The 26,786-nt window shown below is 49.5% G+C and overlaps 1 protein-coding gene across 1 annotated transcript; it reads left to right on the top strand.

Annotated features, from left to right (window-relative positions):
• The first annotated feature begins 440 nt into the window (after nt 1–440).
• STEAP3 (STEAP3 metalloreductase) lies at nt 441–24,189 on the top strand. Its single transcript, XM_065637637.1, has 5 exons — nt 441–571; nt 12,790–13,273; nt 13,737–14,264; nt 16,196–16,360; nt 22,773–24,189. Exons 1-5 carry the CDS (start codon nt 447–449, stop codon nt 23,061–23,063), a joined length of 1,593 nt encoding a protein of 530 aa, XP_065493709.1. The 5' UTR covers nt 441–446; the 3' UTR covers nt 23,064–24,189.
• Nucleotides 24,190–26,786: the final 2,597 nt, after the last annotated feature.

Here is a 26,786-nt window from a genome sequence, read left to right as displayed (position 1 = left end):
TGCCTCCTGCCTGCAATGGATACCACGTCTGCTGCAGCCCCAGCAGCGACGCGCTCCTGCCCGCGTGTTTAACCTCGGCGTGGCAGTGCCCCCCGGGCGGGCGCAGCGGGGAGCGGGGCTGGCGGCGGGGCGAGGGCTGGAGGGCTCCCCGTGCCCACATCTTCCCCCCCGGGCAGGGGTGTGCTGGGCCGTGACGAGCCATGCTGGGCCAGGTGGTGCTGAGCCGGGCAAGGTTGTGCCAAGCCGTGCTGAGCCATGAGGTGAACCTGGCTGTGCAGAGCCGTGCTGCGCCAGGACGGGCCGTGCCGTGCCAAGCCGGGCTGTGCTGTGCGGAGCCGGGCTGTGGCGCCGGGCCGTGCCGTGCCGAGCCGGCCTTTGCTGCGCTGTGCCATGCCGTGCCCTGCCGAGCCGCGCCGTGCCGTTCCGCTCCGTGCCGAGCGCCGCGGATGCCTGGCGGCCGCCGGCGGGCACATGGGCAGGAGGGCGGAGCCCGCGGCCTGACATCACCGCTCCCGCCTCACCGCTCCCGGACGGCTCCGCTCGCCCTCCCGCCGCCCGCCGCCGCGCAGAGGTGAGCACCGCGTTGGGACGGGCGCAGCGGGATCCGCCTTGCCGGGGACGGCGCAGCGGGGCCCGGCGCCGGCGGCGGGGCTCGAACCGGGAGCCGCGGGGCCGCGCCGGGCACGCAGTGCAAAGCGGGGGCGGCTCGGCTTGGCACGGCGGCGGTGCCGGGGGTGCCCGCGGCCGGGGTGACTGTCCGGGGTCCACCGGGGCTCCCCCGCTGCGGAGCGCTCGGCCCCTGGGCTCGGGCAGACGGGTCCGGGCTGGCGGCGGGAGCGGCCCCCAGGGCGGCCTCGGCCGTGGCCGCCTCGGTGCCAGTGTTGGGTTTGGGGCTGGGGCCGGGTCCCGGTCAGAAATTTCCGAGGGGGCCGGTGTGTCCCAAATCCGGGCGGGCAGCAGGAAGAGGCCGGTGCGACGCTCGTCCCCGGCAGGTCCGCGGGGCTGCGCTGACGGGTGGCTGCTGGAAGCGCTTTCCCGTGGCTGGCGGACACGTCCGTGCAGGTGCGATACATTTCCTGGTACCGGGTACAAACCCTCCTGAAACGGGGCGGTTTTTGCTATTCAAAGTAGGTTCGTGATGTGCTCAGCCCCAGCGCGGTGGGGTGGTGAGGTACAGACGGGGGCACAAGTCGGGTTGTGTCCCTTAGAGAGCAGTTTGCACTTAGGTTTCACTTTTTCATTCTCAGCTCTCCAAATGCTTTGGGGAGATGAATGGCTTCTTCCAGCAGGGGAGAAATCAGCACCGAGATATAAAAAATCTTGGCCAGGGCCCACAGTCCCGCAGGGGCAAGTGGGGAGCAGCCGTGTGGTTCCTGTACTGATGTAGGGGCTTGTAGAAGGTGCAAGTATAGGATGCTCTGTGAGGGGACTTGAGCACTTAATTTTGTGACGGAGTAACAAAGGGTGAAAGCTGTGAAGGAATTGGAGAGGTGAGTTTATGGTAGGACCATCCCACAGGTGATGTGACCTGGGGTGGGACTGTCCCTGTCCTGTGACCCTGCCCAGGGTGTAACCTCTGCCCGGGGGTGTGTGGGGCTGTGATGACCCCTTTGCTGAGCAATGGGAAGCCTGGGGGAGTGTTTGCATTCATAATGCCTGCACCCCACTGAGCCGAGCAGAGGATGGGCTGGTACTGATGACCCCAGATCATTTCCCTCAGTATATTCTAAATAAAACCAATGCACAGAAAAATGCCTCCTGTGGCAAGAAACCAAAATTGAGAGACAACAGGAGAGGAAGGCCATTGCCTACAACATCAATACTCCTGTGGGCTGAGGAGAGAGAGAGGGCTAACAAGATTTAAATACTGCATCAAGCTTAAGTTTTCTCCTCTTCTAAAATCACATTTGCTATGAAACAAATGTACAGTAATACGAGATCCCATAGTCACTGCACATATTCGTTTTCCTCCATAATTGTAAAGAAGTAAATGTTGATGACTCAACAAGTCTTTGTTTAAAAGAAACACACCGAGCCCCAGGAAAACTTGCTTTTTGAAAGCATTTTTGTTTGTTTGCTTGCTTTGCTTTTCATTTTTGTTTTTGGTTTGTTTTTATTATGAGGAACTATGCTTTGGCTGTGACCTTGTAACATCACACCCATAAACAGAAGCCGGTTTAGATTCAGGGGAAACACATTTTTTCCGATGGTGGAAGAGGCAGGCCAGCCAGGCCGGCGCTCTCAAGAGGTGGGAAAGGCGCTGGCACCTGTGGTAAGAGATGTCACATACCAAGAATTAAAACCCACTAATTTGTTATCTCAAAGTTTACTATCACTGATTAGAATTAGCTTTTTGTCAAACCCATGATGGAAGCAAATGCTAATTATTTCCAAATTTTAAGTTACTGCTTCTTCAGAGGGTAGTTTTCCCCACAGCCTTACAGTGGATTAAGTAGCTTCCCATCTTCATCTAAGTGAAATGTAGCTTAAGTGAAAGAATAAAACATTTTGAGAGCATGTCAGTGATGTGGGAGCTTATGTCCCATTTCCAAAAACCCTTAGGTACTTTGGGGCCTAAATCACTTGAACATTTTGAAAATTTTTCCCAGGGTTTAAGGAACTGAGATGAATTCCTCCTGTCCTTTTTCCAGGTTCTCAGATTTTCAGTGACTCTGTCTAAAGCCTTGATTGTGGTAATTCTTGAGTATGTATTTCCATTTAGTCTGTATGAATGCACCACTGTAGTCTTTGGGAAAAATATCCCAAGAGTTCCCCATGGGCTGTAGGCTTCAAGAATCAGGGTCTGTTGATGCCGTGTCCCTCACAAAAGTATGCTGATACCAACTACTGATCATGTGTAAGCACTAATAGATACCAATGTGCATCGCTTCAGGTGCTTCGAATAAATTAACTTCTCACCGTGAGGGTGTGCTTGCCACAGGTGTGTGCGGGAGGCAGTGCTCCAGCAGAGCTGGCTTTGAAAAACACATTAAAGACCATCAAAGGAGGATCCCAGGTGGACAGAACTGACCAGGCAGGCCGCATCAGCTCCCTCTGCAGCAGCCAGCATAGCTCTCCTGAGCGGTGGTGAAATCCGTGGTATTTGTACTTGTCCAGGACATGTGGGTCTTGCTAAGTCATTGGTGACCTTGGGGGCAGGCATGTCGTGCACACCTACATGTGCACACCTACACGTGCACACCTACATGTGCACACACACACACCAGACTTCCCTCATCCTGGGGAACGTGCCACTGAGTTGGTACCTTCTGCTGCTGCTTTATATCAAAGTGTTCTCCTTCCCAGACTCATCTCCTGCCCACAACAGCTGCTCAGCAGAGCAGGAACATGCCCTCAGGAATATAGTGTGCTCAGGCAAAGCAAGTGCTATATTCACAAGGCAACATGATGACCGTAGTCATTGTCCTTCCGTGGTCCTTTCCTCCTGAAGCCACCTGCTGCCTTCTCTTGCTTTTATTCCAGTACCTCCCAGGTCAGTAACACTCCCTCTTCTTCCTCCTTTCCTGTTGGCCTCATCACCTGCTTGAAAGAATGCAGAAAAATAGAGAGAAATGTAAAACAGATGGCCAGAAAAGCGCACACACAGCAAGGGGTTAGCAGCTTGGTGTCCTTCAAGAGAAGGGACCAGGTGCATTCTCCTCCCCAGGCTGACCAGCGAGAGCCCTGGGCTCTGGGGGCAGGCAGGGGCAGGCAGAATGCTATGGGGTCCCAGCATCTCAGGGCAGCGAGTGGACTTTTGGTGGAGAGCATCTCTCTCCTACCCATCTGAATCCCTGAACAGGGCCACCTGTTCAGCCAGTCACGTTTGCCCCATCTCTCTGGGTAGCGTCCCAGGAGCTGCTGGGAAAGGCAGACGAGGCAGAGTGTGGCCCTACACCGGCTCTCTTGCCTTTTCTGGGCAGAATGCCCTGTTTTTATGGCTGTGCGTATTCAGGGCTGGCTCAGAGCTTCCTCCGGGCACTGTGTGCTGTGCCTGGGTTCACAGGGAGGAAAGCAAGAGATCAGCAGGAGCCGGGCTGACCCCATGCCATCAGTTGTGTCTTCTCCCCCCCGTGGTCCTGCGCATCCTCTGAGTCACTGGGAGAGGCAAAATCAGAAAAGCAAAAGAGTGCTGATCTTGGAGACCCTTCTAACAGGCACCGCAGAGCGGGAATAGCCAATCCAAATATTTTCATGCACACACAGCACAATTCCTCTGTGTCTTTCCTGGAAATAAATAAAGAAGTTTTAAACAGCGGAAGCCTGCCAGCTCCCTGCGGTGACTGCTGAAGTCAGGTCTCACCGTCTCTGAAGCCCTCAAGCTCCCAGCAGAATAGCACACGCTGCCCGGAGAAGAGGGGAAGAGATTTTCCCCAGCTCGTTTCAGGCAGGGGAACCTCCTCCCATCGTGTCTGGCCAGAGGGCATTATTAGATCTACCTGAGAAGCTTCCACCACCCGGGGTTTTGGCTGCTTCCCGCACTTCGGGGAGGGGAAGGCTCAGACATGGATGAGTCACTGTGAGATAGTCATTAACTTGGCAAGAGCTGCAAGTGAATTAAGACCCCGCAAAAAAGGCAAAGAAGCCACATAAGAATTAAGTACAGCAGCTAAAGTTGTTGTAAACCACCCCTTTATGTCACTTAAGAACTGTGAGATGATAAACAGCGAAAACAACCTTCTTATTCAGGGTCACATCATGTCAGCATCAGCATTGCTCTACCAGAACCCCCATCTTGCTTCAGGTCTATGTTCTCTACGGTCTTACCATAAAAAACCTCCAGGCTTCCCACACTTTCAGATTCCCATTTTATGAAGTTTTACTACAGGGCAGGTCCTTGTCAGGCCTCTGATTATGGACACAGCAGGCATAAGCAGCAAGATCTTTTTGCAGGAGAGCACAGGAAGCTCTTCAGACAAGGACTATGCTACAGGGAAGGGGTAGCTGCAAAGGGGGGCCACTTGCCTTCAGAGACAAATCTAGGAGAGTTTGGGGCTATCTATGGCAGAACCTGTTGGTAACTGTGCTTAGAAGTACATAGTTTTGATGAAAAGAGGAGGCAAAGAGTTTTGTTTTCCAGTTTCATATCGTAGGCGGGTGATTTTTCTGCTCAGCATTAATGTTGCCTGCTTAACCTTGAGAAGGGAAATTGTCCATGTAAAGTGACCACAGGCTGATGTATTTCTATAGGAAAACTGTAGCCAAAATGCCTGAGTTTGCATGGGAAAAAGAGACTATTTTGCCTCGGTGGGAAATTCTGGTAGCCCTTTCTCCTCTGCTTTCCCTTGTTTTGAAAGATGTTTTTGAATTTTGGTCATGGTGAAGAACATCCCGTGGTCAGGGACATGCCTTTGGCTTCACTGTTGGCTTCCAAAAAACCATCCTCAGTATTTGTTAATGTTTAAACCGGAGGGTGTACAGAGTGGGGAGGGTCAGTGCCTGTCAGCCTGTGTTTTCATTAGCGGGCGATGGAGTTGGAAGGCACATACTGCGTTTGTAGGGGACACCAAAGTGAGAGGAACTGGAAATGTTTTAGAGGAGAGACTAAGAATTAAAGATTGTGACAAATTGGAGAGATGGCGTAAACAAACAAAGCATGTGTTATGTCCTGTGTGGTAGGACCGACTGTGTGGACATCAGGGTGAGCGACCGGCCAGGCAGCAGCCATGGGGAGCCAGAGGACGGGGTGATGGGCACTGTGGCCCATGAGTCAACAGCGTCACACAGTTGTGCAAAAGCAAACAGCGTGCTGGGATGAAGAAAGAGAAGTGGCACATTGGGGAAGTGGCGTCTCTGCTCCGGGTAGTGCATTGGAAAATGCAGTTCTGGGCATCCTCCAAGAAAAATGAGAGCAAGGAAGAGAGGCTGAGTTGTTGGGCACTCAGCAAATAGCAGCTCTGAGGAAAGAGTTGCGTTTCACTTGCGCAGGAAAAACTGAAGGAAGATGTGAAACCTGTTCTCAAAATGCAGAATGTGTCTGCAGAGAAGGAGGGGGAAAATTGTTTGCCATGACCTTTGGGGGTAAGAGAGGAAGTGGTGAGGTTAATTAGATTGAGAGATAGGGAGGAGAAAGGTGGGCTTTGCAGGGGATTGTGGAAGTGGTTTTCACAGATAAACACCTGATAAATGGGATAATCAGATAAACACCTGTGCTGGGGCAGGGAAGAGAACCTCTGAATGCAAAGTGCAGTGGGGTGGAGAGCAGTGGCAGGGGGGACATGCAGCAGCTCTGCAGGTCCCACAGCAGGTCTGGGGTCACAGCAACCCCAGGAGCCCCCAGCAGGTCTGCACCCACCATGTCGCAGGGGACAGCCCCAGCACCCAGCGGTGCCTGCTCGGGGCAGGACCATCTCCCGTGTGGCAGGTCCCTGTCCCTCCTCCCCAGCCCAGCAGTATGGGCACAGGGCAAACAGCCCCCGTTCCCCACCAGCGCTCCCTGCCCCATGTGCCCCATGGGCGAAGGGGCTGAAGGACGGCGGAGGGGGGGAGACCGGTTCCCCGCGTTTCCTCATTCTCACGGGTTGGCTGGCATCCCGGGTAGGTTTGCAGCATGGCTTTTCTGGCTGAAGTAATACAGATGATTGATTTTGTTTCCTTTGCCAGTTCCTGGTTTGCGCCGGAGGAGAGTTAACTCTGCTTTGGCAGGAGAAAGAAGGGAAAAAGGCAGCAAACCTGGTTCTTCCCCTGCTCCTTCCCTCGCCTGCAGAGCAGAGGCGTTATTTCCAGTCAGCCTGGGCAGGACTGAAAGGTTTGCTGGGGTTAAAGCAGCTTTGGATAAGCCCTCTTCTTAAATCTGTTCCAGTCCCAACAGGTACGTGGTACTTGCTGTGCTCCTCGGTGGGACACTCTGCGTGTGGGAAAGAGACTTTTAATGTTTTATTTTCCCTGGAAACAAAATGGCTGTAGCCAAAAAGTGAGTATTTCTGCTCACAGCAAGGGCTGAATGGAGATTTCATGCACTGAATGCTCCTCTCCAGCTGGGGCTTCTTGATGGTTAATGCAGCAGGAGATGCCAGCAGGCAGGGTGCTGAGCAGAGGGCTCTGCAAACAGAAGCTGTAGTGCTTCAGCTTCATGGTTCAAAGGTCTCTCCATGCAGATGGAAAGTCCCCTGGGGGCAGAGATCACCCTGTCCCTCCAGTATGTGTGTTTGTGGGACCATGCTCCACAGGCAGCAGAGCCCAAATTGACCATCCTAGTGCAGAAAACAGGACGTTCCTCTGCAATGACTCGACCAAGGGCTCTGCTACATCATTGGATTCCTCATGTGGCTCACTGGTCTTTCAGCCCATGTGCTCATTAGGAGATGTAGCACATAATATTGTGTGCTTTATCTCAAATAACCCTCAGTGCAGAAGCTGAAGCACAGAGGAGGCTTTGTGATGACCTGCACCGGCTTGAATCCACAGCTGCTGCAGACTCAGTTGTGGTTGGTCTGAACAAAGCCTGACCTCAGGGGAAGACACAAAAGTGGTTGGTTTAGCCAAGGTGCTGCTGGCTCAGACTCTGTATGTGGCGCTGAGCTCAGAGATGAGCTTTTGTGCCAACAGGAACCAATGCAGTTACACTGGACAGGACCATTACTTGGAGCTCCTTATGAGATTGCTGCCGTGTTCTTCGGCACAGTTTGCCTCAGAGATGTGTTTAAGACATGGGGGTTTTTATTAGAGTTATTGTAAAACTAAGTTACCTTTTATCTGATAAATCTGAATACCAAGGCAGTGAAACGAGTCTTGATTTTTTTTGAAGCCCATGCCTTCCTACCTCAGTTCCATCCTCCTTCAGGGTTTGCAACTCAAACACAGCCAGACTGCAAGTCACAGGAACCAGCCAGTCTGTCCTGTACCCAAGGAAGTGAAAGGGGCCCCAAAAGATGGTCTTGTCGTTAAAGAGTCGGACAAGGATATCTGGGTCTTCCCAGGCAAACTTGCTGGAGTCTTGTTATCGCTGGTATCTCGGTCCCTCACGTCTGTCGAAAGAGGATAACAACGGAGCTGGGTCCCCGTTAGCGGTGGGGGATGATCTGCTGGGCAGATTGGCTCTGCTGGGAGCCCAGAGACACCTGAGCGGGCTCCTGCACCCCAGCTCCGTCCAGAACGGCTGTTGGGCTGCCAAACCCGAGCGAGGCTGCTCATCGTGGGCAGAAAGGCTGAAAAACCTTGTTTGCCTGGCACTGAGCCTAAGCTAACAGGCTCTGCCAAGCTTCAGGTGCAAAATATGTTGAATTATCTGTGTTTTTCTTCTGTGAGAGACCCTCCCACCCCTCTGCCTGGGCAACAGAAATTTGACTGCTTCGTTTCACCCGGCTTTTGTCTGTCTGATCCCATTCTTTGGGGCAGGAGTGGCCTTCTGGCCAGTTTTGGTAGGGTGCCTGGCAGAGGTGAGCTCCCTGTCTTGCTCGTTGCCCATCACTGCTGTTGTCCTGCAAATAATAGCAGTGATTGCAATGTAGTCAGTGAACTGCACAAAGGAATGAGCGTGCTAGAACTGGACATAGCATCCCCATGCAGTGATATAAAAGTGCCATTAATAGGCTAGCTGAAGGGCAGCTTTACATTGTGTTAGATATTTTAATTGGGGAACTGCTTCCCAGCTAGGATTGAAGATAGTTTACTTCCATTGGACTGTGCTTTAAATCATCTCGGAGCTTCCTTGATAAGAAACCGATTTCCTTGAATTGCACATGCCATAACTCATCAGGAGTGCAGTTTCCTTAATAGGGAAGATCAATAAATGAAGTTTATCTAAGGCTACAGCACACTAAAGATGTGTCCAAGCGCCGTGTTGTTCGCTCTTGGCCTCCTCTGTCTCCAGGTGACTCCGTGGCATCCTGGCCACAGCACTTTGCACTGGTGGGTTGACCTTGCCATGAAGAATTAGCTTTTGGGTGGAGAGTTTTATGCAGGTAACACATTGTCCATAGGTGCAGAAAAAGCAGAGTGGACATGGAAAGTCAGGGGTGGCAGTGGGAGCTGTGGGTGGGTTTGTGTGCTTGGCAGAGATACAGGAGTGAAAAAACCTGTTGCCTAATCAGGCGCTCCATTTCCAGGCATCTGTTAGGCAGAGACCACAGCGTTTGTCTCGGTGAATTGCATTTACGGTGACAGTGGGATTTTTCTCCTCGTTCCTTGGGAGGATTTCAGTGTGTGCTCGTGACAGCAACATGACAGGGACCGAGCTGCCATCCCGCCGAGGGCTGTGCAGCAGGGACGGGTCCTGCTCCAGAGCCCCACCAGTGAGAACGCGACTGAAATAATCACACCAAAATCCACAGAAAACATTTTGAGGCTCCTTATTTTTCAACTATGCTGCTGACTTCAAAGGCCATTTAATTCTGTCATCCTTTTTAATCAAAACAACTGGAGACAGCAAAGCTGTTTATCTGCAAACATTGCCAACATCTCTCTACATGTTCAGTGGCAGTTACAGGACAGAGAAAACACACTACAAGAAAATCTGCTTGCAGCAAAATTCACATCCCAGTAGGAGCACAGAGAGAGCTTTTGAGATGCTTTAGGTCAATTATGAAATGAATCTGCAGGTAACAACCACTTTGTCACATTGAATGTTGATTTCTCTCCCCCTGGCTGAGAGCCAGAGATGCGTCTCTATTTTGGGACAACATTTTCTGTGTGCAGGTGGCGGAAAAGGTGCAGGGGGGTGTAGGAAAGAAAGCTGAACAATAGCGTTGGCCCTAGAACAAATAGTTTTGGCCATGAATAAATTTAGGTGGAGCAAGAAGGTTTCTGAAAAGTAAAGCAGTGAGCTTTTGGTAAAGTATTTGATAAGGAGGAGCTATGAAAAAGAAATCTTTTCAGATAAAGCTGCTTTACTTTACACTAGGGGTTTGGCAGCATGACTGGTTGTAGGTGAAGAGGATGGTCTGTCCGGATTGCTCTCCAGCATTCCCTGAGCTCCACTTGTGAGGTTGCTCTTCACCCCAGGTGGTCTCTTCTCCCTCCTCACCAATGTGTTTCTTTTCCAAGCTGACAGCCGTTGTCATCTCTGTCTCTAGGACCCTCTTCTAGGTTTTTTCCCTTTTTTTGCAGTGAAGTAAGCAGAATTGCATCATACTGTTCAATATATGGATTTATACAGTGGTCTAGTAGTGTTTTCTGTGTTGTTTTGTGCCTTTCCCACTAATTCCTGGATGAAGCGTCCCAGTGACTGTGATGTACATGGAATATACGTGGCTGACACAGCCAGCATTACCACATCAGCCTTGCGGCACACAAATCCTTCTGCAGACCTGGAACAGAAGCAGAAAATTTCAGAGTGAAATATGAGTAATTCTGAGTTTAACAGGAATCTCTTACTCTTCTAGAGCGTGAAAGAAAGTCTATTTGGTATGTGGGGAGTACAAGAAAGGTGTTATTAAAGGGGAGCAGGCAGCTTGCCTGCTTTTGGCACTTGTTTTCTCCTGAGAACGCTTCATCCATGAACACTCATCTTTGGTCTCTGGGACAAGGGGATCCTTGGTGAGAGGCAAGGAAATCAGACAGACCTCTGCCACAGAAACAGTATTGTCACTGAAGACATGATTTTTTTGTATCCAGGACAGTGAATTACAGTTTCGAAGTCCATCTGCTGAAGGTGTTGTCCTCTTTCCGTGAGGAGTAGGAGTGAGAGATGGTGGTTGCTGCGTGAGAGGTCTTCTCCCCCAGCAACTCAGGCTGTGTTCCATGTGTCTGCCAGGGAGCACCAAGCTGATATTTTCAGAAAAATGTGATCCCCGGATCTTTTTTTACGAGTGGTTTTAAAAAATTTACAGCTCATTAAAGTATATGTATAGTTAGGGGAGGTTATGCCCATAGGCAGCACTTGGCATGTGTCAGTAGTGAATTTTGGTGCTCAGGCACTGTGAACGAGGAGACCCTTCTGCAGATTCTTCACAATAAAGATTGACTGTCCTGAACAACCATCACCCACAAGGTCCATCTTCTCAGTGTTCACTCCCTTTCCCAGATCATTTATGAGCGTGTTGAACACTACAGATCCTCAGGGAAATCCCTTGATAACCTATTCCCGTTATGAAAATTATTTATTCCTTCTTACCCTTTGTTTCCCATTGGCAACTACTGATGCAGAAGTGCCCTTCCCTTTGCACCACTACTGCTCCAGTCCCAGAAAAGCCTTGGGTGAAGGACATTTCCAAAAGCCTATGGAAAACACAGCCTGCACCAGGGATCAGGTCATCCCATCAGAGCGGTCACCTTCACTTTGAAAGAACTTGACTAGCTATAAGGCAAACTGTATTCTGCCAAAAACGAGTTATCTTTGTTCCCAGTATATCACGAGTCTGTTAATTATGGTGTTTACTACAATCTCTGCCAGTGTACCCAATAGAGAAGCCAGATGTCCTGGTATGTACACTCCCTGGGACACCTCCTGAGCCCTTTAAAAAATCCACCCTTAAGAAATCTGCCATTCCTTAGGAGCAAATTTGCCTGAGCTGCTGGTGGCACAGCCCATGAGCAGTCTGGCAGTTCCCCGCATGAGTTTCTTCTGACCTCTGGGGCCGGCTGGCGTGCTGCCCCTGCATTTATCCGTCTGCTCAAAACCTCTCCACAGCCTCAATATCTAATCTGCTACGGAGAGCAGGGTGTTACAGGGCAAAATTCATTAACGTTTGTAAAGCTCATCAAGATCTTTCATGAGCAAATCCCATCATGTTTTAATATATTTTTTAAATGTCATGAGTAAGTTCTCATTACTCGTTGAAGAGCTGAAGCAAACAGAACTTGCCAGACCCAAATATTGGAACAGGCAAAGGCTGCAACTCTCGTCATTTACCATTTTTAGGACACTTTCATTTCAACTTTAACTCCCTGCATTGATTCTGCTCTTGCAAATCAGAAGCGCCCCTTTGGCTTTCCCAAATGTGGGCTCAGGGACCCCCACGGACCCCTGGCCCTGGGCTTTTCAGAAGATGCCCGGTAGCTCCATGGGCGGTCTGAGAGTTGCTGGTCCTGGTCTCTGTTAGGGTTGCCCTGGCAGTGAGAGATGCCCGCATAGGGTCCAGAGGAGGCCACAAAAATGACCAGAGGGCTGGAACAGCTCTGCTGTGAGGACAAGCTGAGAGAGTTCAGGTTGTTCAGCCTGGAGAAGAGAAGGCTCCAGAGAGACCTTATTGCAGCCTTTCAGTACTAAAAGGGGCCTATAAGAAACATGGGGACAGACTTTTTAGCAGGGCCTGTTGTGACAGGACAAGGGTGATGGTTTTAACCTAAAGGAGGGGAGATTCAGGCTGAACATGAGGAAGAAATTTTTCACAATGAGAGTGGTGAAACACTGGCCCAGGTTGCCCAGAGAGGTGGTGGATGCCCCATCCCTGGAGACATCCCAGGCCAGGCTGGACGGGGCTCTGAGCAACCTGGTCTGGGTGAAGATGTCCCTGCTCATGGCAGGGGTTGGACTAGATGAGCTTTGAAGGTCCCATCCAACCCAAACTATTCCATGAGGAACTGTAAAGCATGGATGAGTGCAGCCAAGAGGTGTTAGATCCCACAAATCTTCCTTAAACCCTTCACCTCTGACCCAGCGTGGTGTTTTGTCCCCCTCCAATGGTGCTTGTACGTTACTGCACACTTGCAGGTGGGTTTGGCAGATGCATCCTGGGCTACTGGGACCCAGTGCTGTATGTCTGTCTGTGGGTGTCAGGGAATTCCCTTCTCACCCAAAACCACGTGCACTTCTGTTCAAGTGGCCTAAATGGCATTTTTCCCCATGTGGTCTGGGTCTCTGTGAGAGCTTCCCAATGAACTCGCATTTCCCCTTGTTTTTCCTGCCAGGATGTCTGGAGGAGACATGGCCAAACCCCTCCTGGGCCACCAGAGCATGGAGGGTGACCCCAGCATCAAGCCTGCAGCCGGCCGCACCATCGGGGTGCTGGGGAGCGGGGACTTCGCCCGGTCGTTGGCCATCCGCCTGGTGTGCTCCGGGTTCAAGGTGGTGGTCGGCAGCCGCAACCCGAAGCGCAGAGCCGGCCTCTTCCCTTCCGCAGCAGAAGTCACCTTCCAGGCTGAGGCGGTGAAGAAGACGGATGTCATTTTTGTGGCGGTTTTCAGGGAACACTACTCCACCCTCTGTGACCTGGCTGATCTGCTGGTGGGCAAGATCCTGGTGGACGTTAGTAACAACTCCGAGTTCAACCATCACAAAGAATCCAACGCCGAGTACTTGGCTTCCCTGTTCCCAGCTTGCACCGTGGTCAAGGGGTTTAATGTGGTTTCTGCGTGGACACTGCAGTCAGGTGCCAGGGATGGAAATAAGCAGGTATTGTTTTCTTCTGACGAGGGCCAAATCCCAAGTGTTTCAGCAGCTGAGGTCTGGCAGCATCAACAAAACGGCCCGATGCCCCAGGAGAAGGGGTCTGAGTGCTGGCTGGGTATCCAGAGACCACCCCATAGCTTCTGCGTTTCTTTGCTCAGAAATGAAGTACCCTCGCTTACTTCATGCTTTGTAGTCTTTCAAACCTCTGCCTAAGTGAGAAGTATTATTTGTCTGTTTATCTAAACACAGCCAGTAAAACAAACCGGTGGTGCACACATGAAAGGAAACCTGTCCAGAGAGAGAGGTCTTTGGCAGCCATGGTAAATCCCCATCAGAAAGCCTGCCAGGAGGCATGATGCTCAGTGAAATAATGTAGGCTCCTTTTAGCACAGCATCCCTCCTGACACACTCCTTCCCAGCAGCTTGGTCTCTCTTTGCCCCATGCGTGTCTTTCTGTTCCTTGCAGGTTCTGATTTGCTCAAATAACCAAGAAGCCAAGCGCACTGTAGCAGAAATTGCTCAAGCCATGGGATTCACCCCTGTGGACATGGGCTGCATGTCATCGGCTCGTGAGATCGAGAACATTCCCCTGCGCCTCTTGCCAGCCTGGAAAATCCCCATCTTTTTGGCTTTGGGGCTCTTTCTTTGCTTCTTCACTTACAACCTGATCCGGCAGGTCATCCACCCTTACATCAGGGAGCAGAAGAACAAGTTGTACAAGATCCCTATCGAGGTGGTCAACACGACGCTGCCTTGCGTGGCCTATGTCATGCTGTCTCTCGTCTACCTGCCCGGGGTGCTGGCAGCCTGCTCGCAGCTCTACTTCGGCACCAAATACAGGCGTTTTCCAGATTGGCTCGACCAGTGGCTCCAGCACCGAAAGCAGATTGGGCTCCTCAGCTTCTTCTGTGCGGCTTTGCACGCCGTGTACAGCCTCTGTCTGCCCATGCGCCGCTCCCACCGCTACCAGTTAATCGAGACGGCCGTCAAGCAGGTAATGGGCATGCTCTTCAGGTCGGCACCTGTAGTAATCTACACATATCCAGGTGTTGGGTAGCGGGCTTAACAGCTTGGCTTTTGCGGTCACTTTTCAAAGCATGTGTGGGACAGTGGGAATAAGTCATTATCTATACAGGCACTTCTTCCATGAGGGAACGGCTTTTCAGTACTTAAAATGGGCCTACAAGAAAGACGGGGACAGACTTTTAAGCAAAGCTTGTTACGACAGGACAAGTGGTAATGGTTTTAAACTAAAGGAGAGATTCAGGCTAGACTTGAGGAAGACATTTTTCACAATGAGGGTGGTGAAACACTGGCCCAGGTTGCCCAGAGAGGTGGTTGATGCCCCATCCCTGGAGACATTCAAGGCCAGGCTGGACAGGGCTCTGAGCAACCTGGTCTGGGTGAGGATGTCCCTGCCCATTGCAGGGGGTTGGACTAGATGAGCTTTGAAGGTCCCTTCCAACCCAAACTATTCTATGATTCTGTGAACTGCACACCACATACCGCACTGAGGAGCGCACTGCACGCCCATCCGCACAGCGGACCGGCCGTCTCGCAGGGTGCTGCCCGTGCATTTACAGCCAGGGCTGGGGTCAAACTGCCCCATGCCATTGCTCCCCAGAAGCACGGACAAGCCTTTGAAGCCAGCCGTGCCCGGCACCTGCTGTGTCTGAGACTAGGGCAGAGGCAGGAAAAATGTCAGGAGGGGAGAAATCCGGTGCTGGAGGGAGCAGAGTTCCCCTCAGCTTTTCTCCTTAGATTTTGGGAGATCCCCATTTGCCCACACTGATGTTCACAGTAGATGCCTGCTGGAGTGACCATGTCGTAATCTGGGGGGTTTGTTTTGTAGGAGGTGTGTTCTCATCACAGTGTGCCTCCAGGAGTTAAATAAAGTGATGGCGAAGAACTGGTCATAGTATAGGAGAACAAGGAAATGGAAAAGGACTTTTGCCTTATTGAGACTGTCGGCAGTGTTTATGCCGTGTGAGATTGCTACCTACAGGCAATTCAGCCAGCTCTGTAACTTGGCAATGCCACGGGAAATGTGATTCTGCCCTTCTCCTGCCCCCGGCTTCTCGCCGCTCCACCCCGCTCCCTCCTGGGATGGCACAAGCTTTGTACAGCTGAGCGGGGAACCTGATCAAGGAATTGTCCTGTAGTCAGTCTGTTTTCTGCACTGGGATATTTCCCAAGTGTTTCCAAATGCTTGTCCCAACACAGGAGGGAAGGGGCCGTGCGGGCAGTGGGGAGCAGGACGGCTGCTGTCGGTGATGGTGCCTGTTCAAAGTATCCATCAAACGACATGCCCAGCCTCTCGGCTCCAGCCTCGAGCAGGTCCTTCTCAATTGCCACAGTCGCACATTAATCTGGGGCGAGCATCCTGTGTTCATTTCCCCTCTACCTCCTGTTTTCTAGCAACATCTTTGTTTAGTAAATTAAGGCCATTTAATGGGCTAAAGAGGAGGTTTCTAAATGTTGTTCTTTGCTGTGCAGCATAAAACCCATCTTCCCTTCCATTAGCATGAACAATTTCCCCCCTAAATGCACTTAAAATGGAGGTTATTAGGAGACTACTGCATATTCAAGCATCTGTATTTGTTTTCATGGCTTTAAACTGACTTCTAATTCTAATTAACTTTCCAAATGCAACTTTGAGGCTTGCTGCCATGGTTATGGGCTGTGGGAGCTGAGAGCACTCAGCAGTTCTTCCCAGCAGGCTTCAGATCTGGTCTAGCTTGGCCAAACAGCAGTGGGATAAAAGAGCATTTCCACACCTCCCAAAATGTGGGGGCAAATAACACTGGAGGTGTGAACAAGACCCAGTGTTCATCCAGGAAAGCTGCTTCCAAAACGAATACAGATAAAATTCAGTTCCTCTATTCCTAAGCACTCTGTTTTAACAAACCTTCGTTGTCATGCCAGGCTGTGGAGAAGAAGATGAATATCTGGGTAGAGGAGGAAGTCTGGAGGATGGAGATTTATATCTCTGTTGGAATAATTGCCCTGGGCTTGCTGTCGTTACTTGCCATCACTTCACTTCCATCCATCGCAAACTCTCTCAACTGGAGGGAATTCAGTTTCATTCAGGTAAAGTTGACATTTGCCGATGCCAGAGGGTGATTTTGCAGACTCAGGCCCTCACGCAGACCATGGCGGGCAGAGGCTGACCTGCTGTCCCAACGTGTCCCTGCTCCGGCATGGCCACCGCAAGCTGTGCCCCGGTGTCGGGGCAACCCCTGCCACTCCCCTCGTCCCCATGCAGCCTGGAGCCGCGGACCCCCGGCCCGGGAGGTGACATGGAGAGCAGTGGTGGGGATGTGGTGTGTGCTGGGGGGTCAGATGGCTCTCAGGGCTCGCCCGGGCTGCCGAGGGTGCTGCTGTCTCAAGGGGAAGGGAAAATGTGATGCGTCATGAGCATCCACTCGAGGATTAGCAGCAGGCTTTGCAGGAGGGAGTGTTTAATGTGTTGGCTGGAGTTCTTTCTCACCCTGCATTTAGGAGCATTAGTTAGACATGCTGAGAAAAAAACAGCCTGGGCTTTGCTCATGTGACACCCCCCTGCAGAATCCTTTTCCCCATCAGCTGAAAACCTCCTGAAGTCACACAAGGTGGAAAGGCAGAAAGCCTTGGGGTCATTTGGAGAGGGCAGGGTTGTTCCCTTGCATGGGCAAGATCCCCCTTGGAGCCAGTCACGTGTCAGTCATGCATGACACGTTGGAGCTGCTGGGGGGAGTTTGCACCAGGCTGCGGAGGGTGGGCAGGCAACCCGCCACGGAGGGAGCTGGCTGGGGAATGCAGGTCTGCCCTTGCATTTCAAGGAGAGTGAGCTTCTGAAAAGTTAGCTGTTAGGAAAGCACCTGGGAGGACTGTGCAGGGGAAGGTCAGGTTTGACAGAGCTTGCATGCACCCAAATATTGAATAGAGACTGGTTTGAAAAGCCATAGACTGGTCTATAAAAATACCCAAGCTCAAGAAGCACAGAGAACTGGGTGGGATTTCAAAGAAAAGTCCATGTCTGATCCTAAAAAGTGAATTAGGAGTGTATTTTTTCTTTCTCCGAAGTCATTCAGTGGCTTAGGAACCTTCTTCCCACTTGCAGCGATGTCCAAGCTTCCAAAAGCCAAATGCCCATCGTGACCTGAGTCCACCACATGGCACATTCACAAACCCCAAGCTCAGGGGGTGCAGCACTCTCAGGGATGCGCTTGGAGCCAGGCTCAGGGCTAATTAACGGGAATAGCAGCAAATGAACCTTCAAGTATCCCTTGCACATTAGAGCTCAGCTTGAGGCCAAATTCCACTCACCATGTCAGCGTTGTATCCCATAGCCCTGAAGCCCCTTGTTACCTGTGTTTCCTACATTGCTGCTGCATAGCGTGTACCAGGCTTCAGGCCCCGCTGCAGTGACCCACGTGGCACCCCAATATGTGTGACTCCCTGTGGGACCCCGTCCCCCCACAATCCCACTGTGGAGCCTCCCCAGTGCATCACATCCAACCCTTCAAAAGGGGAGGGCAGGGTTCAGGGATGCAGAGGTGAATATCATCCAGCCTCTCCTGGTGAAGCTCTTCAGCAGCATATAAATAATTCAATATTCATTAGAGCAGGAGTTTGAAGCCTGCTCCCTCGCTTCCTCCACAAGTGCCCCCGATCACCAGCCAAGCAAGTCAGTTTGTCTTTTTTTTTCTCTCTTGCTGTGGGCTAGTGAGTAATTATTTACACTGAGTAGAAGAGCCTCACCAGGAGAGCCTTAGCTCAAGAGATCGTCCCTCAGGGAGAAGGGAGACCTGGCTTTAAACCTCTCTTTCGGATCGGACAGCTGAAGCTTATTAATTCTTGCCACCACATCTCGGGGGAGGGCTGCAGCCGCTGGGACGGTGGATAAATCGGTCCTGGCTTAGGCATCTCATAGCAGGCATCCCAAATGAAGGGAACTATTCCCTTGCAGCCTGGAAGGAGGCTTTGAAACCCCCTACATTTCCCCTTGGCTCCCCAGGCAGCCTGGCAGCTCTCCTGGAGGGTGCTGGCGTTATGTCATGTAATATATATGTTATCATCGCAGGTAGTGCTGCTGTCTCCTACCAGTGCATGTAACATGACTCTCACATCTGCCCTTTGGGACCCCTTCCTGCATTTTTCTAAGGGTATGTCAGCGCTGGGACCAGGCAAATATGTGATGGTCAGCTCCAAAATAGCTCTTGGCTGCCCCACATGGGAACTGGCTGGCTTAGTTCCTGGAAAAATACACCTATTTCTGTCTGTGTGGGATAAGGCACGATGGTGTGACACGAGCTGATCACATGCAGGAGAGGCACGGCTGGTGGTATTGTTGCCCTACTGTGGAAATACCATGTAGAAAGAGCAGGTTACAGATCTCTTAGAACATTAGCTTCCATTTATTTTTTTTAAGGAGGACTCTTTTAAATTATTTACTCTTCAGTAAGTTGGTGATGCCTTTCTTGAGGAAATTAAGAGCAAACACAGCTACCCAGGCTCCAGCGGTTAACATGCACGTAGTGTGATGTGATCTTCCCTAAATTAATGCACAGCAGCACAATGTAAATACAAGGGGTGAAGTGCGAGGCTGCTTCCTCAAATATTTGGGATGTCTAGCACTTGGCCATTTACAGCGCACCAGAGGCATTGTGGCTTCCCATGCCTGGCAAAAGTGAAAAGACAGGGAAAATGGGGAGTGCTGCCACCCCAGCCAGATGTCTCCCAGAAAATGCAGCAATTCGTAGCCATCTCAGTTGAACTGGCTGGTGTGTTTGAGAGACGTTGCACCAAAAGCCATGTTTGAGAGAGGGCTGAGCCTTGTTACAAATCCAGGAGCCACTTCAGTCCCGTCCTTACCTGGAGCTGCCCAAGTTTGACATTTTCTAGCAGCAGGGTGGGCACCTGTATTAGTGTCATGGGATACTGCCACGCTCTTACAATACACATCTGTTGCCCTGAAAGGCTGAAAATCCCATTTGGATTGTTGCTAAGGCTTTAGGAAAAAAAAGAAACCAAACCAAACAAAAAAAACCCCCACACACAAAAACCAAAAAATAAAAAAAATTTTAAAACCCCACAGTTAATTTTTTATAGTAGTTCCTGCACATATACGAAATTCAATTAAATATAGTTGAATTGGATACACAGTTCCCCTATATGTCTAGTTTTGATTAACAGAAAATGTATGGGATCTTGACACCGGATAACAGGAATGATTCATATGTAACTCAACTGTGATTTACAAATCAACTCTAATTGGCCGAGAAGTAAAAATGTATGTGATTGCCTTTACCTTCCCACCCTGAGAAGTCCTCCTGGAGTTTGAAGGTTGAATTGACCTGGTTTCTTCCTTAGCTCATGTATTGCAAGGTACAAAGAATCTGTCATCAGACCTTTTCTAACCCTCCTGTCGACGAAGCGTGAGCCAGAGCCGCTTCCGTGGAGCTAATGACTTCATGGGATGACAGCAGCAGAAGTCAGAAACATATTTGGGTCAGGAAGGGGCTGTTGGCTTTGGGCACTGCTCAGGCTTTTCTAAATGAGCCACAAGCAACTGAGTCACCTTCACTGATGTGTTACAGGGATCCTCGCAGACACCAAGGTGATGAGGGAGATGTAAGAGTTAATACAAAACAGAAAACAGATGCAAAGCCTGCTTTAGGAAGACAATACCATCTTCATACGGCCATCTTTCAGAGGGCTTTAACACCTTACAGGGGTGGTGGTCTTATATTCCCCATGCTGTGATAGTGAAGAAAAAAAAGAAACAAACACAAAAAAACCCCAACCAACCAACAAAAAAAAAGAAAAACAAACAACAACAAACAAACGAAAAACCAACCAAACCAAACAAAAAAAAATTGCCACTGTTTAAAACAAAACAAATAAGAAAAAAACCAGCTTCATAGCCAGAAACTGCACTGAGAGGATAAATGAGAACAGAGCTTCAGAACTTAGTGCGGTATCAGGGCTTAGCACGTCAGCAAATCAGCCCCTGTGGGTGCTCAGCACGCTCTGCATTGTAATACACTGAGTAGATGTTGAGCTGTATATACTAAGCCAAGCTGCGATCAGCAAAACTTTTGGTTTTTGTGCACTTACAGACCAACCTGTGCCCAGGTGACAGCTTGTCTGGAGGGTGCAGCCACGGGGCCCTGCTGACCACAGGTCCTTCAGCCAGCATTGGGACACCCCCTGCTCTCCCCAGACAGCCCCTTGTTTGTGCTGAGAATGGATCAGCCCTTTGCCGCGGTCTGAGGAGCTGCCAGCACTGTTTCTCGCCACTGACGGCTTATCCATGTGTTCTTTTGCCAATTAGCTTTTTTATTTCATGGGCCCCACTGTCTGCATGCAGAGATGGGTCACAGAGCGCCTGTGATGGTTCATCACCTTTTGTCCTACTAATCTGCACTCCTGCTCTCCCCTGGTACCAGCTGCAGTTGAAAGAAGAACAAACTAATTATCTCCAGCTCTGGCATCGCTGCCGTGCACAGAGCCCTGCTCGGGCTGAGTCTGGAAGCCCCCTCTGCCCAGGGCAGAAAGCGTCTGCTGCCCTTGAACATCATCCTGTCCCCTTTACCCCTGCCCTGCTTTACTCCTCTGCCAGATGAGTCTCGAGCTGGTACTCCCAACCTTTTGCCACCCAGGGGTTTTATTGCCTGCTGGAGAGAAGCTCAGAGTCGGTAAATGATGGATGAGCGATGGGTAGGGTCCCGCTGTTAAGTTCAGCTGTGATCCTGGCATATTCCAGCAAACTCATCCTTAATTTTCCAAGTGAAACTTACCTTGACCCTGTTTGGTTTTGCTGCTTATTACCTCTTTGGCTTAGGAATCAGACGTGGCTTATTGTAAGAAGGACGGCTATCCCTGGAAGAAAGGATGGATGTAGGGATGTGGGCAGGACTGAGGTTCAGTTCACAGGTCTGGTCCCAACTCCTGGCTCAGCTGTAAGACAGAGAAGAGTTCCCCAGCCTGACTGGGTGTTATATGGGTGAAATCTTGGCAGGACTCAGTGACACCTGCATGACTGCCAGATAGGTGCTGTAAAAGGAAAGTACCTGGATCTGGTAACATGTTTTGGAGCTCTCCTTCCCTTCCCTGTCAAGTCCCCTCAGCTGCCTGAATGATCTGCTCCGAAGGTTAGAGGAGCCTTGGTCTAGTAAGTTGGTAACAACATGGTACATTTTAAAAAGTTGTCTGGGTTTTTAAATAGTTTCCCAGCAATCAAAACCAGGAAGGGATGTTTTGAATTGAGTATTTTTCCAGCTACAATTACTTTTTTCAAGAGAAAATGATGGGTCCTTCCTCCTGTCTTGCCCTGGTCCGTTATTTCCCTGCTGTGTCCTCTTTCCTGGATGTATCTTCAGGAAGACCGTGTTTCTTGCCAATCTCTGACTAGCTGCACCAAGCCAGATATTTTGGCTTGCAAAAGCTTCCTTCCCTAAGTTAGGGACATCAGCAGCAAAATTTTCCCTGTCTAGGCACCTTGAAATGTGGCTGTTATCACAGGTTTATGCCAAGCATTTGAAGAAGGGCAGCAGAGCAATATGCTGCATCCGTGCTTTTCTTTGAAAATACAGCAGCAAAGGCTTGTACCTGAGATGCGTTCAGGAGTGAGGGCCCGTGGGCAGCGGGAGCTGCAAGCTCAGGAGCCACCACCTCTGATCCAGGCAGGAGACCACCAGTGAGGGGACCACGGATTAAAACGCCTCCTAAGAGCAGCCCTCAGAGTGAGCTGGAAATATTCAGGGAACGCGTTGTCTCTGTGGGTGCTCAGGAGCCACAATATCAGCTGAAAATGGAAGTTCTGCTCTGCGGAACAGGGGCTGGGTTCTTGCTGCGTCCCTGAGTGGATAAAGGGCTCTTGACTCCCCATTTCAAGGACTTAGTCCATCATGCAGGTCTGGCTCACAAACCAATAGAGACAGAGAAGGAAACCCTTCATGGCTGGTGCTCACCTCAGACCAGAGCACTTCTCTCTCCACAATCTCATTTTTCCTAGAGATGAGGGCAGTTACCTGAAGGTGTCTTTGCTCTGTGCAAAGCTGCAGCTTCACCGACTTGTGTCGGTGCCAACTGCTGGTCCAGAGCCACCATGCCGATGCTCCACCCCGCCACCAGCAGCCTCTCAGCATCCAGGGAGCAGCAGGCGGTGGAGCTGGCAGCTGCGGCCGGGGAGGAGGGTTTGGGAGCTGCCGGCGGTGAGATACACAACAGGGGCCAGGGGCAGGAGCCCACCCCTCAGCCGAGCTGGCAGCATCTTCTGGGAAACTCCTGCTGGGTTTCTAATATCACACTTAACCTCTGATTAGAAAAGGAAAAAAAGCAGTCTGGCATGCTACCCAGGAAAGGTTTCCAGTCGTGTTTTGTTCTGGTCAAGAAACGCAGGAATACTTAGTGCTTTCTCTGTGCTATGTACACTCACAAAACAGTGTAAAAAATATAGCAAAATAGCCAGGCATGAGGTCCTCTGCTAACTGGCGTGTGTTTCTCTTCCTTTCAGTCCACCCTTGGATTTATTGCTTTGGTAATCAGCACGCTGCACACGCTGACGTACGGATGGTCGCGGGCTTTCGATGAGAACCAGTACAAATTCTACCTGCCCCCGACCTACACCCTCACGCTGCTCGTCCCATGTACTGTCATCCTTGCCAAAGTCATCTTCAGCTTGCCCTGCATCCAGCACAGACTGCTGCGAATCAGGAGGGGCTGGGAGAAGGGGCGATACGTGAAGTTTGTTCTGCCCAGCACAACAGAGGAATATTCAAGCGGGGAGACCTCTAGCAATGTCTAATAGAGCCCCGGCTGTGACAGAGGATTTCAGAGCACTATCGACATTTCTATAAAGGTGTTTCTTAAATATATGTATGTTTTGGTATAATTGTATTGTGGGTAAATAATAAAATTTGGCGACTTTAGAAAATGGATGATCATGAAACTAGTTTAGACAGCAGTAGTTGCTAAATTATATTGCTGATTTGCTAGGACAATTATTGCCTTAAAAATGACTGTGAAAGCCAAGCTAGCAGCACTGATGTACATGGGAAACCAATGGACAACTCCGTTAGTCAGAGCAGTCACTTGAGGTCCTGGCTGGCAGTTCCCTGGACCACTGCTTCTTGGTTACTTCCCTAGCTGCTCTCATAATTTTTTTTTTTTCATTTGAAGTAGGACAGATTTTCTGTTTTTTTTGTGACAGCAAAGATATCCTGCCTCTTGAGTGTCTGGATCAATCACGGCAGTGAGGTTTAGAATGACGAAGTGTCGCTGGTTTTGGTCTCCTCGTTGAACTCTATGGACAAGTAGGAACAGTAATATCCATGTTATATGCAGCATCTGCAGGTTTTACTAAAAGCATCCAAACCTGACAGCAAGTCCAAGTATCCTTGTTCTCTCAAATACAGACAGCATTTCTGGTCCTGTAAGCTGTGCCTGGTGCACATTTATAAACTATGGAAATAAAGCACATTTTCCAGCAGCGTAAGAGCATTTGAAGAGAGAGATGTCCCTGTCATCACACGTCTGGTCTGCACTGCTGGCTCTGAGATGACAGCCGCTGCTGTTGCACGTTCTCTGTTTTACTAAGCCAAAGTTTCAACCAGGATTTGATGGAAATAGAGTGAAGATAATTATCGGAAAGACCCCACTGCTTCACAAAATTACATGGAGAAAACGAAGGCCTTCCAGCTGGTGTTACATCAAATAGCAGGGTGAAGTTTGTAGAAATCACTGTCACCTGAACATGCCCAGTTACGCAGACAAAACAGCAGCTCTAAACCCATTGGTTTCACTCACAGTAATATGAACGGTCTTACAAAGGGAACAGCAAGTCTTGACCACAACATGAAAATACAGCAGTTGTACATTTTGGGCACAGCCCTTCATTGCCTTGCACCTCAAAAAGTCACTTGCTCGATCACAAAGCAGGTTATCAAATGCTCTTCTGAATTCACAGCAGTTTGGACAAGGTACAAGGCAATGATGATTTCTGTCCTAATTTCATTTTCCACCTGTCACTTTCTATCCCTTCAAGCCCTCGATCAGAATAATTCTTTAGGTTTCGGACATCCAAATCACCAGAGAATGGACAGCCACTCACAAAAGCTCAGTTGAGATGACACAAGACTACCTCAGTAAGGTCAGGTACAAGGCTATGGCTAGAATAGCCTCATTTTCCTACAGTTAAGTAAAAGACACCACTTGGTGTTCAGTGTTGCTTGGAGAAACAACACCTGTCAGCATCAAATGAGGTACAGTTTGTGGGAAAAGAAAGTACTTGCTATTAGACCAGTTAATATAAATGGGGGGGGGGAGGATGATCGACTTTGGGGCGCATAAGCCCTTCTAAAAGCCAGTATTGCTTCTGTAACCTGGATGATTTCTTCACAGAGAATCTAAAGAATTCCCTGTTTAGCCTCAAGTAACTACAGTGAGTAATGTTCTCCAAATATTGCTCACAGTGCCAGTAATGCTATTGAGGGATTTCAGTTCTCGCCTAAGGCTTACAGGAAAGTCTCCAAACTCCACTTCTTTTGACTGAATGGAAAGAAGTCAGCATGAGGGAGATGCCTAGATTTCAGCAGCAGCTGATTTTTCTGCTTTGTATTTTTTTGGCAACACGGGGAAGGTACCATTCTTTCCCACTGTCCTCCTCAGAAAGCTGCGGTTATTCAGGTTTCCCCATCCACCTCCACAACCCAGCCCACATCGGCACCTGATCACATCACTCACCCAGCACTACTTATTTGTGGTTGAATGGTAGTTTAAGATTCCACATGCACTTGAGGCAGTTTCACCTGAGTATAATTCCACCCACTCCAGTTTAACTCATCCTTGAGGGGAAACTGGATTCAGCAAGTTTGTTCTTTTAGTCTTCTCTTCTGTTTCATCATCAAGCAAAGTCAACATAAAAGCACCAGTTTACACAATTTCTGGTTACGATAGTGTATTCCAATGCCACTTTTTCCCACCTAAGCTTATTTCCATGTCTTTAGGTCAGGCAAGACTTATGCCTGGTGGTAAAAAAAAAAAAAAAAAAAATATTATGAGGCAGGGAAAGAACATTACACAGGTTCGCAGGCCTTGTCTTCAAGGGGAGAGGTGCAGTTTTACTGTGACTTGCTTTTCTGTCCAGCAGAAGCAAGATTTGCGCCGTGGCTTTGTTCACGACTTTCACGCCCACATGCCCTTTCCCACCTATGGCAAAGGGACAGTTTTCATGAGCAGAATCAGGCACCTGGACCTACTCGAGGAGCTGGCTCCATTACTGAGTCAGCACGGTGCTTTTCAGATGGACACAAGCCCAGATGGACAGATGAGCCAGCTCAACACCCCCGCAGCTACCGCAGCTCCACAGCATCTCAAAAAAGGCTGGTCAAGTGTCTCCCAGTAATGCCCGTGCCAACATCCTGACCAGCCAGGCACCATCCCTTTTAAAGACTGAAAACAATTCCTATAAATGCAAAACAGCGTTTCAAATGGTGCCCTCTATAGGCATCTGGTCCTTTAAGCCTTTGACACAACCGTTTGTGTAATTTCTTCTGATTCTGGAATGCTGAAAAGTGGTTTGAGGAATTTTTCAATTATCTTTTTGCTATGATTTTTTCTTTTAATGTGGATAGGGGATTTAGTGAGGTTAAAATTTACCAGTTAACTGGTTTTGTACTTGAAGTTTCTCTCTCTGTATATATGTACACACACACATATATATAGCTGGAATGTAAATTCTCTATATTTTTATTTTCTGTATTGCCTTCTATGTGCCTCTGGGATATGTAAGAACCAACTGAAAAGCTGTAAGATAAGGCCAGTTTTAATCACTGGCATCTGATAGAAAAGATATTCTGAACAGGTCTATATATTTAACATCAGAACTTGTTTGGGTCTTTTTTCCCTCCTCCCCCTAAACAATACCATTACTTTAATGCCAGTAGTAGTGTGATTATCTAGAATTTAACCACTGGGAAATAAAACCCACTGCAGCGAGCAGCTTTTAGAGTCTCCTTAGCAAGGTAATGAGTGAAAATTATCATCGCTGTGACCTACAGTGCCAGTTCCTGTGCACGTGGGAGGGCACAAGTGTGTACAGACATACATTTCATTGCAAGAGGTAGTGATATTACTCAGCAGTTGTAGTACAGGATCAAAAAAACCTCAATTCAGTAAACAAAAAAGTGCTGTTGATACAGAGTTCAAGAAGAGGGAGTTACAGATGTGAGTTTATGGGACTGGAAAGAAAAAGAGAGTTTTAATACTATCAGTTTGTTCTCCATTTCTTAAGTTACTTCTTCATGGAAGTGGCATGCGAGATCAACCAACTTCTGGATCTGCAGCGTTACATTTTAATGAGCTAATTTGTAAGTTGATTTTAATGAGTTCATTTAAATTCCTGTGCTGAAGATTAACCTCTGCAGGTACAGTTCTCTCACTTCTTCTGTTTTATAATACAAGGCTTTTAACAGTGCAATTGGTTTCTTGCTCTTCAGGGATTTACTTATAAAGTGGTATGTCAAACTAC

This window comes from Caloenas nicobarica, chromosome 6, assembly GCF_036013445.1.
Source record: "Caloenas nicobarica isolate bCalNic1 chromosome 6, bCalNic1.hap1, whole genome shotgun sequence".
Taxonomy (NCBI): domain Eukaryota; kingdom Metazoa; phylum Chordata; class Aves; order Columbiformes; family Columbidae; genus Caloenas; species Caloenas nicobarica.
The sequence above is the reverse complement of the archived record's forward strand: the minus strand, read 5'-3'. Positions and strand labels throughout refer to the sequence as shown.